The sequence below is a fragment of the Phaenicophaeus curvirostris genome, chromosome 30 (assembly GCF_032191515.1).
Source record: "Phaenicophaeus curvirostris isolate KB17595 chromosome 30, BPBGC_Pcur_1.0, whole genome shotgun sequence".
NCBI lineage: Eukaryota > Metazoa > Chordata > Aves > Cuculiformes > Cuculidae > Phaenicophaeus > Phaenicophaeus curvirostris.
Genome location: NC_091421.1, coordinates 4166301 through 4180512, shown reverse-complemented (window position 1 = coordinate 4180512; position 14212 = coordinate 4166301). Strand labels below are relative to the sequence as shown.

Below are 14212 nucleotides of genomic sequence, written 5' to 3'. Positions count from 1 at the left end.
GCTGTCATAAAGCTGCTAGTGGGGACACCCGTCCTGCTGAGGGGTTTGCACAGGATGGAGATCCTGGTCCCCCCCTGCATCTTCATAGATTCCTGGAATGGTTTGGGTTGGAAGGGACCTCAAAGCCCATCCAGTTCCACCCCTGCCATGGGCAGGGACACCTCCCACTGCATCAGGGGCTCCAAGCCCCATCCAACCTGCCCTTGAACCTCTCCAGGGATCCCCTTTTGTCCCATCTCTGTCCTTGCTGATCAAGAGCCCTTCCCCAGCTTTCCTGGAGCCCCTTTCCGGACTGGGAGGATCTTCATCCACCCCTCACCACCTTTTCTGCCCTCTGCCTTTATTTCAGACAGGGTGGGGGTGGGAGGTGTGTTACAGTTACGGTGAAATAAAACGAGCCCTCGGCTCAAGAAACGCCTGTTTCCCACGCTGGGCACTGATCTCACAGGGCGGTGAGGGGTCTGGGGGTGTCCTGGGCAGGGGTTGCTGCTTGTGTGGGGTCCTGGCTCGTGTCCTTCTCCAGTGTTCCAGGACAGCCTTGTGACTGGAAGAGACACAGAGATGACACTGAGCCATGTGGGACAGAGACCTCGTGCTCCGATTAAAGTGGATCCAAGCTGGATTGAGTCCATATGGGGGCGGGGGGGTCACATCAGCATCTCCCTCCATGATGCTGCCGCACCCACCTCGTCTGGGAAGCCAGAAGGGGAATGTCCATCCCTGGTACAGCCTCTTGCCTCTGTGTCGAGTGCCACATCCAGCCCCATCTGCCAACAGAAGAGCATCACACCGGGCTGGATTTGTCCCGTGGCCCCCCAGCCTCGTGCCCCACATCCTCACCCGGTGCCCCCAGCACCCGTTGGGGTCTCCAAGCAAGCACGCATCGTACAGCACCCCTGCAGCCCCATCGCCGTGTGTCCCCTCCCGGCACCAGAACCTCCTCACCTGGGTGTTAGCCAACTTGGGCTTGATGTCCATCACCTCCACGCTCTCCTCAGAGTCGCTGGGGTCGCTTGCAGCGCTGCCGAGCCGGCACGGCTCCCGCTGGCCCCCTGGATACGGACACGCCAGTGCCTCGGCCGCAGGACCGGGGGCATCGCGGGGGCCAGACGGGGCCGGGGGTTCCTGCCCCTCGCTGTTGGCGATGCCATCTGGCTGGCCGGTGTCCCCTGTGGTGGCTGAGGCTTTGCTCATCTCCAGCCCAGTGTTTTCTGGCCCTGGTGGTGCGGTGCCGGTGGCCTGGGCGATCGCCTCGGATAAAATCAGCGATGCCAGGGAGGTGGCGATGCCCTCAGCCCCCGCTGGCTCCAGACCCCGGCTCTCGGGGAGCCTGGGGGAGTCAGCCCCCAGCTCTATGTCTTCCACCGATGTCACCTGCTCATGGGTCAGAGCTTTGGGGCTGGGGCTGAGCTCCAGGGCCTCCTCGCTGGAGGCTGATGCTGTCTCCGAGAGGGACCCACCGCTGGCGGGCGACGCTGGCGGGGGGCCGGGGATGGCAGCACCCAGCTCTCCGTTGGAGACGGGATCCGTGGCATCGCTGCCCACCCCAGGGGACCCTGCTGGTGCCTCTGTTTCCACCATGGGCTGCCAGTCCGGCGCCTTCCCGGGGCAAGGGAACATGGCTGGGGGGCTCACGGGCGAGGAGATGACCAGGGAGCGCCGGTTGCTGCTGGAGGGGAGGATGGAGCAGGTTAACCCCTCCCCTAGCAGTCCCGTAAGCATCACAACACTTGAGGACACATAGCAGCGTGGCATCACCATCCCAGCTTGTGGGTGATGCGTCCCCATCTGTGTAATCAGCAAATGACCCAGAATAATGAAGTCGGCATCACCAAAGCACCCTCAGCCCAGTGCTGGGAGATGCTTGCTCATCCCAGCCTGCAGGACTGGGGACTGTGCGGAATCATGGAATGGTTTGGGTTGGAAAGGACCTCAAAGCCCATCCAGGGCTCCCAGCCCCATCCAACCTGGCCTTGGACGCCTCCAGGGATGGGGCAGCCACCACTGCTCTGGGCAACCTGGGCCAGGACCTCCTCACCCTCATAGGAAAACATTTCTCCCTCAGATATTTTCTCAATCTCCCCTCTTTCAGCTGAAAACCATTCCCCCTCTTCTTCTCCCTGCCCTCCCCAATCAAGGGTCCCTCCCCAGCTTTCCTGGAGCCCCTTTCTGTGCTGGAAGGACCATGAGGCTGCACCCCTCTATGCCTTTTTTGGGGGGGGTGAGTTGACTCTTGAACCAACACCCCCCCCCCATTCTTCTTCTCCATTACCTGGACACCCCTTTAATGATGAAGACTTTGCTGGAGTGCTGCTTCTCCAGTTTGCTCATCACCTCGTAGAGGTCGCGGTTGAGCTGCGTGGAGAGTGGGCAGAGACAGAACACATCAGAGGGGTCTCCCCCCCTGGCCACCCGTCACCCAGCAGCACCACAAACAGCCTCAGGCTGCTCTGAGTTATGATATTAAGTCATAGAATCATTAAGGTTGAAGAAGACCTCTAAGATCATCTACTCCAACCAAATGAAGAGCAGTGAGGACTCAAGGCTGGGGACTGGCACCAGGGACGGCTCCGAGGCTGCTGGTGGGGCATGAGGGGAGGTAATTTGGGGTCTTGCCTTGCCCCCCCACCTTGCTCATCTCCTTGTAGAAGACATCGCGGAGGTTGGAGATGTTCTGGAAGATGGTGACGTAGCAGGCAATGCGGCTGGAGGAAGGAGGACACAGAGGGAGGTGGAGGGCTTGGGGTGCTGAGCCATTCCTGAAGGGGCTCAGGGTGCTGAGCATCCATCCCCCAGCGCCTCCCATGGGGATGGTGAACGGTGGAGAAACCCTCAGGGTGAGGACAAAGTAGCCCTGGACATTTGGTCCCAAGGCCACTCTGCCGTGGCAGTGCTGCTGCCACCTCCTGGCTGTCACAGCCGATGGCCCCGTGGATGCTCCCAGTGTGGCCAGCACTCTGGTCCCTGTGGTGTCCCCCAGCCCCGTGATGTCCCCTCAGCCTCATGACATCTCCCCACCCCATAATGCCCCCCCACCCCATGATGTCCCCCCACCCCATGATGTCCCCCCACCCCATGATGTCCCCCACCCCATGATGTCCCCCCAGCCTTGTGATGTCCCCACATCCCATGATGTCCCCCCATCCCATGATGTCCCCCAGCCCTGTGATATCCCCCCACCCCATGATGCCCCCCCACCCCATGATGTCCCCCCAGCTCATGATGTCCCCCAGCCCTGTGATATCCCCCCACCCTGTGATGTCCCCTCACCCCATGATGTCCCCCTGCCCCGTGATGTCCCCCAGCCCCATGATGTCCCCCCATCCCATGATGCCCCCCCCATCCCATGATGTCCCCCCACCCCATGATGTCACTCAGCCCCACAATGCCCCCCAGCCTCATGATGTCCCATCATCCCATGGTGTCCTGTAGCCCCATGATGTCCCCCCTACCCCACGATGTCCCCTAGCCCCATGATGTCCCCCCACCCCATGATGCCCCCCCGCCCTGTGATGTCCCCCAGTCCCTGTGATGTTCTCCAGCCCTATGATGTCTCCCAGACCCCAAAGGTTCCTCAGCCCTGTGATGTCCCCCAGCCTCTATGCCACATCCCCCCCCGTCATACACCTCAGCCCCACGATGTCCCCTGGCTCCACAGTGTCCCCCATCCCCTCTGATGTCCCCCATCTCCTCTGGTGTCCCCCAGCTCCACCATGTCCCCCTGCCCCATGATACCCCTGAGCCCCTTGGATGTCCCCCTGCCCTAGGACAGCCCCGTACCTGCCATACAGAACTGGCAGCTCCTCCCGAAGGTCCCTGTTCAGGTCCTCAAACACCACCTGGGCTCTGTTGAACTCCTCCTCAGCCTGCGGGGAGGAAAGCGGTGGTCGTGGCTTTGTGAGCGCGGCCAGGACGTGGGGTTGGGGGCTGCACTGGGTGGGAGTCCCATGGGAGGTTTAACCTTGGCAATTTTTGCCTCGTCCTTCTTCTTGGCGCTCTGCAGAGCTTCCAGATGATGCCGGGCGCTGTCGTAGTCCACCAGCTTCCGCCCCCGCTTGGCGATGCGCTCCTGCGTGGGGGGCGAGGTGAGACGGGATCGGGCTCCCTTGCCCCCCAACACCCCCCACGGCGGGTACCTTAAAGTCCCCGAACTGAGCCAAGTAATTCTCCATCAGGCGCAGGGCTTGGTCAGCCAGCTTGGCCTCGTAGTCGTCCCACAGGAGATCATTGCTCTGTGGGGACAAAAAAAAAGGTGAAGAAGGGATAAAACACCCAGATTCCACCCCAAACCTCCCCTCCATCCACTCGTGCCAGGCTGCAGGATGTCCCCCAGCTCAGTGGCTTCTCGGAGGGGACCCTTGGGGACGTGGCAAGGGGCTCACAGCTGCGATGGCTTTCAGCTCCTCATGACCGTCCCAGTCGCTGCTGTAGATCTCCTGCAGCGTTTCAGCTACTTTGCGGGAGCTCTCGTGCATCACTGCAGCCAGGCAGGACGTGCAAAGAGATTGTTACTGATTATCGTCTTATTATTTTTATAGAATCATAGAATCACCAGGTTGGAAAAGACCCATTGGATCATCGAGTCCAACCATCCCCATCAATCACTAACCCATGTCCCTCAGCACCTCGTTCATCCGTCCCTTAAACCCCTCCAGGGAAGGGGACTCAACCACATTTACTATCTTATTTTATTATCATGGAAACATGGAATGGTTTGGGTCGGAAGAGGCCTCAAAGCCCAGCCAGTTCCACCCCTGCCATGGGCAGGGACACCTCCCACTGGATCAGGAGCTCCAAGCCCCATCCAACCTGGCCTTGAACCCCTCCAGGGATGGGGCAGCCACCCCTGCTCCGGGCAACCTGGGCTGGTACATCTCCACACTCATTGTGAATAATTTCTTCCAAATGCCTCATCCTCATGCCTCATCTGGCCCCTCATTTGAGGGACATGGTTTAGTATTTGATAGGAATGGTTGGACTCAATGATCCGATGGTTTTTTTTTCCAACCTGGTGATTCTATAATTCTATGATTCCATGACCTAAATCTCCCCCCTTCCAATTTAAGGCCATTCCCCCTCATCCTATCACTCTAGGCCCTTGTAAAAAGTTCCTCCCCAGCTTTCCTGGAGCCCCTTTCCATACTGGAAGCAACTGGTCTCTCTGCAGCCTTCTCCAGACTGAACAACCCCAACTCTCTCAGCCTGTCCTCATGTAGGAGGACAGGAGCCCTCAGATCATCTCCCTGGCCTCCTCTGGAACAGTTTCAACAGTTCTGTTGCCTTCTTATGTTGGAGACTCCAGAACTGGACATGAGGCTCCAGGTGGGGTCTCACCAGAGCAGAGCAGAAGTCGAGAATCCCCTCCCTCACCCTGCTGGCCACAGTTCTTTTGATGCAGCCCAGGATAAGGTTGGTCTTCTAATTATATATCTCAACTGTCATTTATTATCCTGGATGAGAAAGCCCAGCCATGCTCAGCCCACCCCCATCTCCTCTGTGGTGCCCATGGGGTCTTCCCAACACATTTATGGGGAAAGGATCTGTACCTTTCACTGCTCCCAGGAAAGCCTTGAGGTCTTTGTAGAGTTTATTGCCTTCGTTCTGCAAAGCAACATGGTGAGAGGAGAGAAGAGGTCAGGGACATCCCTGGGGACTCGTGGGGACTTCCACGAGCCCAGTGTGGCCAAGGGGTTGTTCAAGGGTGGCTTTGCCCCTGGATTCTCTGTTGCTGGTGTGACCTGCTGCAGCTGGAAGTTGTACGCGCTTTGCTCAAACTGCTCATCTTTCGTTTCCACCGTTTTCCCCAGCTTTTGCAAAACCTGGGATGGAGAGAGATGGAGAAGTGGGAAAAGCCATCAGCCCCAAGCTCAGCGCTGCCCACTGGGCTCTGCGTCCTTGTGAAAGAACCTCCTGGGGGATGCTGAGGGTCCAGCAGAGCCAACGATGAGCAGCTGTTTGGATGCGGGATGAAAAATTTTGGCACATAATACAACCCTGGAATGGTTTGGATTGGAAGAGACATCAAAGCCCGGCCAATTCCAACCCCCTGCCATGGGCAGGGACACCTCTGACTGGATCAGAGGCTCCAAGCCCCATCCAACCTGGCCTTGAACCCCTCCAGGGATGGAGCAGCCACCCCTGCTCTGGGAACTTCGGCCAGGGCCTCCCCACCCTCACAGCAAAACATTTCTCCCCAAGATCTCATCTCAACCTCCTCTCTTGCAGTTCAAATCCATTCCTCCTCATCCTCTTCCTGCACTCCTTGATCAAGAGCCCCTCCCAGGCTTTCCTGGAGCCCCTTTCTGTATTGGAAGCTGCTCTAAGTTCTCCCCAGAGCCTTCTCTTCTCCAGGATAGACAACCCCAACTGTTCCAGCCTGTCCTCCTACAGGAGGTTCTCCAACCCTCAGATCATCTCTGTGGCCTCCTCTGGCCTCGCTCCAACAGCTCCATGTCCTTCCCGTGCTGAGGACAGGTGCAGGGAGAGCCCTGGGGCACTGATGACACCTTGGTGAGGATGAAGATGGTCTGCAGCAGAAGGCTCCTCTGGAGCCACCATCGCAGGAGCGTGGTGAGCCTGGAGCCACTTGGGAGAGAGCTTTGGAGGAAGAGTTTGACACAGCTGGGAAGTGGCTGGAGCCTGGCCCGGGCTGATAGGGCTGTGGGAGAGCTGAATTTAGCACTAAGCACCAGCCAGGAAACCTGGGAGCGTGGGGGTCAGGGGAGGAGCATGGCGTTGCCCCCAAAATAGGAATCACTACTGTTTTTTGGGGGGGGCGAGAGAAAAAGGAAAGAGGCGCTGCAAACCAGCTGAGAATTGCCCCGTTTCTGCCCGCTTCCGGAGCCCTTCCCCCTCGCTTCCTGCAGAGCTGGGCGCGCTGGCTCTCCTGGGACCATCCCTGCACCACGTCCCACTGGGGACTGTCACCTCTGGTCAGCCCAAGGGACCCCCTGCCAGCGGCGTCTGGGCTTCCCAGAACCTCCGGAAGGAGTTTTGGGTGGGAGAACCCCACTTTTAGAGGATCCAGAGGCTGTCAGGGCAGCTTGGAGGACTTCAGGGAGGTGCTGTCAAGGCCAAAGCCTTGGAGCAATGATGACATTGACCCAGAAGTATCCAAATGAACAGCCTACAAGCACCCATGGGGGTGAGCGGTGCTCATTCTGCCACCCCCTTTGACCCATGGTGGAGAAAAATTAGAGACTAAAATAAAAGGAAGGGTTTTGTTGAGGCAGTGGCCCAGAGCAGCGGTTGCTGCCCCATTCCTGGAGGTGTCCAAGGCCAGGTTGGACGAGGCTTGGAGCCCCTGATCCAGTGGGAGGTGTCCCTGCCCATGGCAGAGGATGGAACTGGGTGGGCTTTGAGGTCCCTTCCAACCCAACCCATTCCATGGGTCTATGATGCTGTGATTTAGGGGTGGGCGTTGTGCCGTACCTTCTCCTGTGCCCGGCTGAACCGCTTCTGAACCTGCTTGGCGAAGAGACCGGCTCCCCCGCTCTTGCCCTCTGCCATGGCTGCAGCTCGGTTCCTGCTCGCCGCCGCGCGCTGCGGTTTGGTGTTTGCTGCGGAGGAAGTTCGAGGCGAGGCAGCTGCCAGCATCCGCTGAGCACCCGGGCACCCCCTGCCACCCTCTCCCCCGGAAGGTCTCCCCGGGCATCCAGTGCCAAAGGGCTGGTGGGAAGCCATGCCCTCCTTGGAATTCAGAGAATCATGGAATCATTAAGGTTGGAAAAGCCCTCTCAACTCATCCAGCCCAACCCCACCGTGACCACTAAACCATGTCTTGAAGTGCCACAGCCACATGGTTTTGAGCCCCTCCAGGGACGGAGACTCCACCACTGTCCTGGGCAGCCTCTGCCGCGGCCTGACAGCCCTTTCCATGAAGGAGTTTTCCCCAATAACCAATCTAACCCTCCCTGGCACAACCTGAGGACATTTCCTCTCATCCCATCACCTGTTCCTTGGGAGAAGAGCCCAGCAGCCACCTCATCACAACCTCCTTTCCAGGAGCTGCAGAGAGTGATGAGGTCTCCCCTCAGCCTCCTCTTCTCCAGACCAAATCCCCCAGGTCCCTCAGCCGCTCCCAGAACCCCTGGGCTCCAGACCCTTCCCCAGCTCCGTTCCCTTCTCCGGACACACACCAGACTCTCAAGGTCCTTCTAGGAGCAAGGGATCCAAAACTCAACCCAGGATTCAAGGTGCATCCTCACCAGCACCAAGTGCAGGGGGACGACCCCTTCCCTGCTCCTGCTGGCCACCCCATGGCTGATCCAAGCCAGGATGCTGGTGCTCTTCTTGGCCACCTGGGCCACTTCTGGCTCATGTTCAGCCCCTGTTGACCAACATCCCCAGGTCCTGTTCTGCTGGGCAGTTTTCCAGCTGCTCTTCCCCAAGCCTGGAGCGTTGCCTGGGGTTGTTGTGACCCAAGTGCAGGATCTGGCACTTGGCCCTGTTCAGTCTCATACAACTGACCTTAGTCCATGGATCCAGCCTGTCCTGATCCCTCTGCAGAGCTTTCCTTCTCTCCAGCAGATCAACAGTTACATCAGCATCTGGGTTTGGGCCTTTGGTACAGTTGTGGTGCTGAGGTTTTGTCCCTGTGCCGGGGTGTGTGGTGCGCCACGGCACAGCTGGTGCTTGTGGGATGCAGCTGTGGGGCAAGGTAGTAACAGCCAGCAAATCCAGCATCCCTCATTGCAAGGAAGGTCAGGTTTGGAAGAGAAATAGAGCTAGTGGCAGGAAACAGTCCTGACCGAATTACAGAATTCTGGAACGGTTTGGATGGAAAGGGGCATTTACAAGTCACCTAGACCAATACCCCTGCCATGGGCAGGGACACCTCCCACTGGATCAGGGGCTCCAAGCCCCATCCAACCTGGCCTTGAACCCCTCCAGGGATGGGGCAGCCACCACTGCTCTGGGCAACCTGGGCCAGGGCCTCCCCGCCCTCACAGCAAAACATTTCTACCTAAGATCTCATCTCAATCTTCCCTTCCTTGGTTTGAAACCATTACTCCTTGTCCTGTCACAACAGACTAGAAAGCCTGATCCCAGTGTTCCTGGAGCCCCTTCCCACACTGGAAGCTGCTCCAAGGTCTCCCCACAGCCTTCTGTTCTTCAGGATGAACAACCCCAACTCTCCCAGCCTGTCCTCATACAGGAGGTTCTCCATCCCTTCGATCATCTCTGTGGCCTCCTCTGCAATCACTCTGACAGCTCCATGTCCTTCCTGTGCTGAGGACTCCAGATCTGGACACAGGACTCCAAGTGGGGTCTCAGCAGAGCGGAGCAAAGGGGCAGAATCCCCTCCCTCTGTGCTGGTCACGCTGCTTTGGATGCAGCCCAGGACACGGTTGGTTTCTGGGCTGCTAGTGCTCTTTGTGTTGTTGAACCTCATGAGGTTTGTGTCAGCTCACTTCTGCAACCTCTGGATGAAGATCCCCCTGTATCCCTCTGTTTTCGTAGAATCACAGAATCACTAGGTGGGAAATGACCCACCAGATCATCGAGTCCAACCATTCCCATCAAACACTAAACCATGTCCCTCAGCACCTCGTCCACCCATCCCTCAAACCCCTCCAGGGAAGGGGACTCAACCCCCTCCCTGGGCAGCTTCTGCCAGTGCCCAGTGACCCTTTCCATGAAATATTTTTTCCTGATGTCCAGCCTGACTCCCCTGGTGGAGCTTGAGGCCATTCCCTCTCGTCCTGTCCCCTACATCACTGCCCATGGAGGGGATTTGCAGCATTTTCCCCTTTGCCATTAACCCAGGGACCTTCTGGCTACCCACAAAGTATAAGGCCAGTAGCTTTTCCCCACAGCTCTTTCCTAAGTTACGAGGAAAAGGAAGGATGTGCCCACAGGGATGCTCTGGAATGTGGGAGAGGAAAAGGATGCTGAGGGCTGGAGGAGAAAGGATTGCTGGGCATCAGGGCAAAGCATCCACCAGAGTGCTGGGGAGAGGAACAGAATTTATTGACACCACCCATGAAGTTTAAACCCCTGAGATGTAGGGGAGGGTGATGTCCTTCGCCCAAGCTGGGGACTGGACTCTTCTGCCACCATTCAGTTCTGGGCTATCACCTGGAAAGAGAAGAAAGACAATGGTTGAACCAAGCAGGGATGGAGCTGGGGCATCAGCCCCATCACCCGGCTGCGCTGTTGCCGTACGCTCGTTATCCAGGAGTTGTAGGCAGAGACACGGGTGAAGACAGTGGGTTTGTTCCTGACGTTGCAGCCCAGGCTGGAGACGAAGCTGGCGACGCCGTGGACCTGGTACTGCCCGTTCACCATGCAGTGCAGGGGACCCCCCGAATCACCCTGCCAGAGGAACCAGGGTGAGAATGGGGGAACGGGGCTGCTGGGGGGGGGTGTCAGCAGGATGCTGGGGCTGTACCTGGCAACCGGAGCGTATGCCATCCCCTCCGGCACAGACCATGGTGGTCTTGACGGTGGAACCCCAGTAGGCAGTGCTGGAGCAGATCTGGTGGTCCACCACCGGCAGGTACGCCTGCATCAGGACGCTGGACACCTGACCGTTGGCTGCAAACAATCAAGTGCCCATTAAAGCCACGCCGGCATCGACCTGAGAGATGCGGCAAGTCCTCGCTCCCCAAAGCTGAGCCCGCAGCCATCCCCGTGCCCCTTCTCCTACAGAGAATCTCCCCCAAACCTTGGCTTGACCCTGCCCCATGCTGGGCAGCTCCATGCCCCGAGCGAAGCCCTGTGTGATACCTCTTGGGACCTCACAGGGCTTAAAAATCCCTCGCTGCTCCCCGAGTTTCCCACGTGTTTTGGGGGATCTGGGGCCAGGGCACCCCGTTGCCACTCACTGCGGGTGTAACCCCAGCCTGAGATGTAGCAGGGGTAGTTGTTGGTCAGGATGGATCCCTCCTGGGGCAGGACCGCCAGCTGCACGTAGCTGTTCAGCGTGGCGTAGCTGGAGAGGCGGAGCAGGGCGATGTCGTAGCTGGTGAGAGGAGGGAGAGGATGTTACAAGGTGCCTCATTCACAGAATCATGGAATCACTGAGGTTGGAAAAGGTCTCTCAGCTCATACAATCGAACCATCAGCCCCACCCCACCGTGCGACTGGACCCTGACCCAAAGCGGTCATGGTTTTGAACCCCTCCAGGGTTGGGGATTCCTCTGGTAAAGCCTCTGTCAGGGCTTTACCACCTGTTCAGTAAAGAAATCTTTCCTAACATCCAACCTAACCCTCCCCTAGTACAACTTGAGGCTATTTCCCCCCATCCCATCACTTGTTAGTTGGGAGATTCCCAGCAATGTTCCCTGCAAATTCCTCTCCCCGTGTTACCCTCCTGCAATATTGTTGCTGTTCCAGAAGGGATGGATGATGATCTTGCTCACACTGAAGACCTGCTCGCTGCCATCGTTGGCGTAGAGGTTGTGATCGCCAGCCACGACGCGGAAGTTCATGTTACTGATGGGAAGGTGTAAAAACACAGGATCAGCTGTAAATTCATAGAATCACAGAATCCTGGAATGGTTTGGGTTGGAAGAGACCTTAAAGCCCATCCAGTCCCACCCCTGCCATGGGCAGGGACACCTCCCACTGGATCAGGGGCTCCAAGCCCCATCCAACCTGGCCTGGAACATCTCCAGGGATGGGGCAGCCACCCCTGCTCTGGGCATCCTGGGTCAGGGTCTCTCCATCCTCACAGGAAACCATTTCTACCCAAGATCTCAGCCTTCAGCTCAAAACCGTACCCCTTCTCCTCTCCCTGCAAGCCTTGATCAAGAGCCCCTTTCCATACTGGAAGCTGCTCTAAGGTCTCTCTGGAGCCTTCTCTTCTCCAGGCTGAACAACGCCAACTCCCTCAACCTGGCCTCGTATGGGAGATGCTCCAGCCCTTGGATCGTCAAAATTAGCATTATTTTAACCGTGAGCTGATAGTGTGCAAGAAGAAGAGCCTCCCAGATGAGGTCCAGGGAGCCCCTTAGTCAGCAAAGGTCTCACAGGACGGTTTCTGTCTGGGTTGGACCAGCTAAAATGGCAAAACAGCTCTAGAAGGTGGAGTGGAGCTGCCTGCTCACCGATCCACGCAGTGCGCTGCCGTCATCACCCAGTTCCTCTGGATGAGGGACCCTCCGCAGATGTGCTGCCAGCTGGTACCGGTGTTATATTGGAGAGAGATCTGGGATGCAAGAGAAGGTGGGGGCTCGCCGTGTGGTCCTGGGGGGACGAGACCCCCGTGGGATTCACTGGCTCAGTGCAGGGAGGACCCACCTGGGAGGGCCAAGCGTGCAAACGCGCCTCAGTCCCACCGACCACTCGCTGCAGCCCATCAAGGTCCTGCTCGGAGCAGCATCCTGCAGGAGAGAGGATGAATGTGGGAGTGAATTGCAGCCAGGGGGTGTCCCCAGGGTGGTGTCACCAACGAGGCTGATGGCTTCCCAGCCAGGACGCACCGCAGAGGGCGAGGGCAGTGAGGAGCACGAGCCGGAGCATCATCCTGGACCACAAGCAGAGCTTCATCCGTGGTGCGGGCTGCTCTGCTGGTGGCTTTAAAGGGGACGGAGAAGGAGGGATGGGAAGAAACCCAGGTGACACAGCCCCATCAAGCAGCCTTGGTCCCTCTTCCAAAACACACATGGCTCTGAAGGCCGCGGCTGGAAACCCAGGCTGCGCCCCAATCCTCGCTCGGCTTTGGAGAGGCAGCTCTGAGCCCGGAGGGCAGGATGCTCTGCGCTGGCATCTCCCTCCTCTGCACATCTCAACCCTGTCATGAGTTTATCCCGGCCTCACGCCCATTGCTGTGGCTCCTGTGTTTCATTTATCCTCAAGATAGTGCCAAGGGTTTTATCCAACACCAGCACGGTGCCCTCATCACGCATCAACAACCTGGATGAGGGGATCCAATGCACCCTTAGCAAGTTTGCGGATGACACTAAACTGGGAGGAAGGATGTGTTGATGTGTTGGAGGGTAGGGAAGCTCTGCAGAGGGGTCTGGACAGGCTGGATCCACAGGCTGAGGCCAATGGGATGAGGTTCTACAAGGCCAAGTGCTGGGTCCTGCACTTGGGACACAACAACCCCATGCAGGGCTACAAGCTTGGGGAAAAGGGGCTGGAAAGCTGCCTGGTGGAGAAGGACCTGGGGGTGTTGGTTGGCAGCAGCTGAACATGAGCCAGCAGTGGCCCAGGTGGCCAAGAAGGCCAACAGCATCTTGGCTTGGATCAGAAGCAGTATGGCCAGCAGGACCAGGGAAGTGATTGTGCCCCTGTACTCGGCACTGCTGAAGCTGCCCCTCAGATCCTGGGTTTGGTTTTGGGCCCCTCACTACAAGAAAGACCTTGAGCTCCAGGAGCACGTCCAGAGAAGGGGAATGGAACTGGGGAAGGGGTTGGAGAACAAGCATTATGAGGAGCAGCTGAGGGAACAGCAGTTGATCAGACTGGAGAAGAGGAGGGTGAGGAGAGACCTTCTCACTGTCTGTAACTGCCTGAAAGGAGGTTGTAGAGAGGAGGGTGTTGGTCTCCTCTCCCAAGTGAGAGGTGGTAGGACCAGAAGAAATGGCCTCAAGTTGCACCAAAGCAGGTTCAGATTGGACATTGGGAAAAATTTCTTCACTGAAAAGTTTCTCAGGCACTGGCAGGAGCTGCCCAGGGAGGTGGTTGAGTCCCTGTCCCTGAAGGCACTTAAAAGGGGGGTAGATGAGGTGCTTGGGGACGTGATTGAGTAGTGAACAGGTATGGTTGGAGTTGATGATCTCAAAGGTCTTTTCCAACCTAATGATTCTATGATCATCCACAGGACGGGGAAACTGAGATCAAACTCAAACTTTGAGGCCCTTGCCTCAAACTCAGGGCAAGACCCTCATCCCCTCCAAAACCCCCACCTGTACAGACTATTCTGAGGTCAAATAAAACCCCAATTTGGTTTGTACCAAACCTCTCATTTTTCAGTTTTACTTCTCCCTATCTCCAAAGGAATTGAGGCTATTCCAAGGCAGGGGAACCAGCAGCAGTGAGGTTTTTGCACCACAGATGGAAGAGGTGCCAGCAAACAGTGTTTGTGGTGGTTTTGATTATTGGCTCCAAAAAAACCCAAGCCCAGGGAAAGAAAAAAAAAGCACCTGGAGCATTTCTGATCTTATCTCAAGATTTCATTGGGAAAAAGGTCTCCAAATAATCCCATGTTTGTTTTGCCAGCGCAGAAGGGAACACAGCGAGGTCTCCACCCTGGCACAAG

The 14212-nt window shown here is 57.5% G+C and overlaps 2 protein-coding genes across 3 annotated transcripts; both read right to left on the bottom strand.

Moving 5' to 3' along the window:
- Positions 1 to 231: 231 nt before the first annotated feature.
- BIN2 (bridging integrator 2) lies at positions 232 to 7603 on the bottom strand. 2 transcript variants are annotated; one of them, XM_069878975.1, is made up of 12 exons: positions 7432 to 7603; positions 5739 to 5819; positions 5547 to 5601; positions 4383 to 4477; positions 4137 to 4232; positions 3962 to 4069; positions 3781 to 3866; positions 2630 to 2705; positions 2273 to 2355; positions 946 to 1669; positions 687 to 767; positions 232 to 544 (listed from the first exon to the last, which is right to left on the bottom strand). In XM_069878975.1, exons 1-12 carry the CDS (start codon positions 7594 to 7596, stop codon positions 443 to 445), a joined length of 1752 nt encoding a protein of 583 aa, XP_069735076.1. In that variant the 5' UTR covers positions 7597 to 7603; the 3' UTR covers positions 232 to 442. The 2 variants fall into 2 exon arrangements, with proteins under 2 accessions (XP_069735076.1, XP_069735077.1); XM_069878976.1 differs by having other exon boundaries at positions 234 to 544; positions 946 to 1666.
- A 2452-nt stretch (positions 7604 to 10055) lies between these two features.
- Positions 10056 to 12471, bottom strand: CELA1 (chymotrypsin like elastase 1). Its single transcript, XM_069878967.1, has 8 exons — positions 12429 to 12471; positions 12247 to 12329; positions 12054 to 12154; positions 11314 to 11439; positions 10830 to 10966; positions 10394 to 10539; positions 10168 to 10317; positions 10056 to 10080 (listed from the first exon to the last, which is right to left on the bottom strand). The coding sequence occupies exons 1-8, from the start codon at positions 12469 to 12471 to the stop codon at positions 10063 to 10065; spliced, it is 804 nt and encodes a 267-aa protein (XP_069735068.1). The 3' UTR covers positions 10056 to 10062.
- Between the last annotated feature and the right edge of the window lie 1741 nt (positions 12472 to 14212).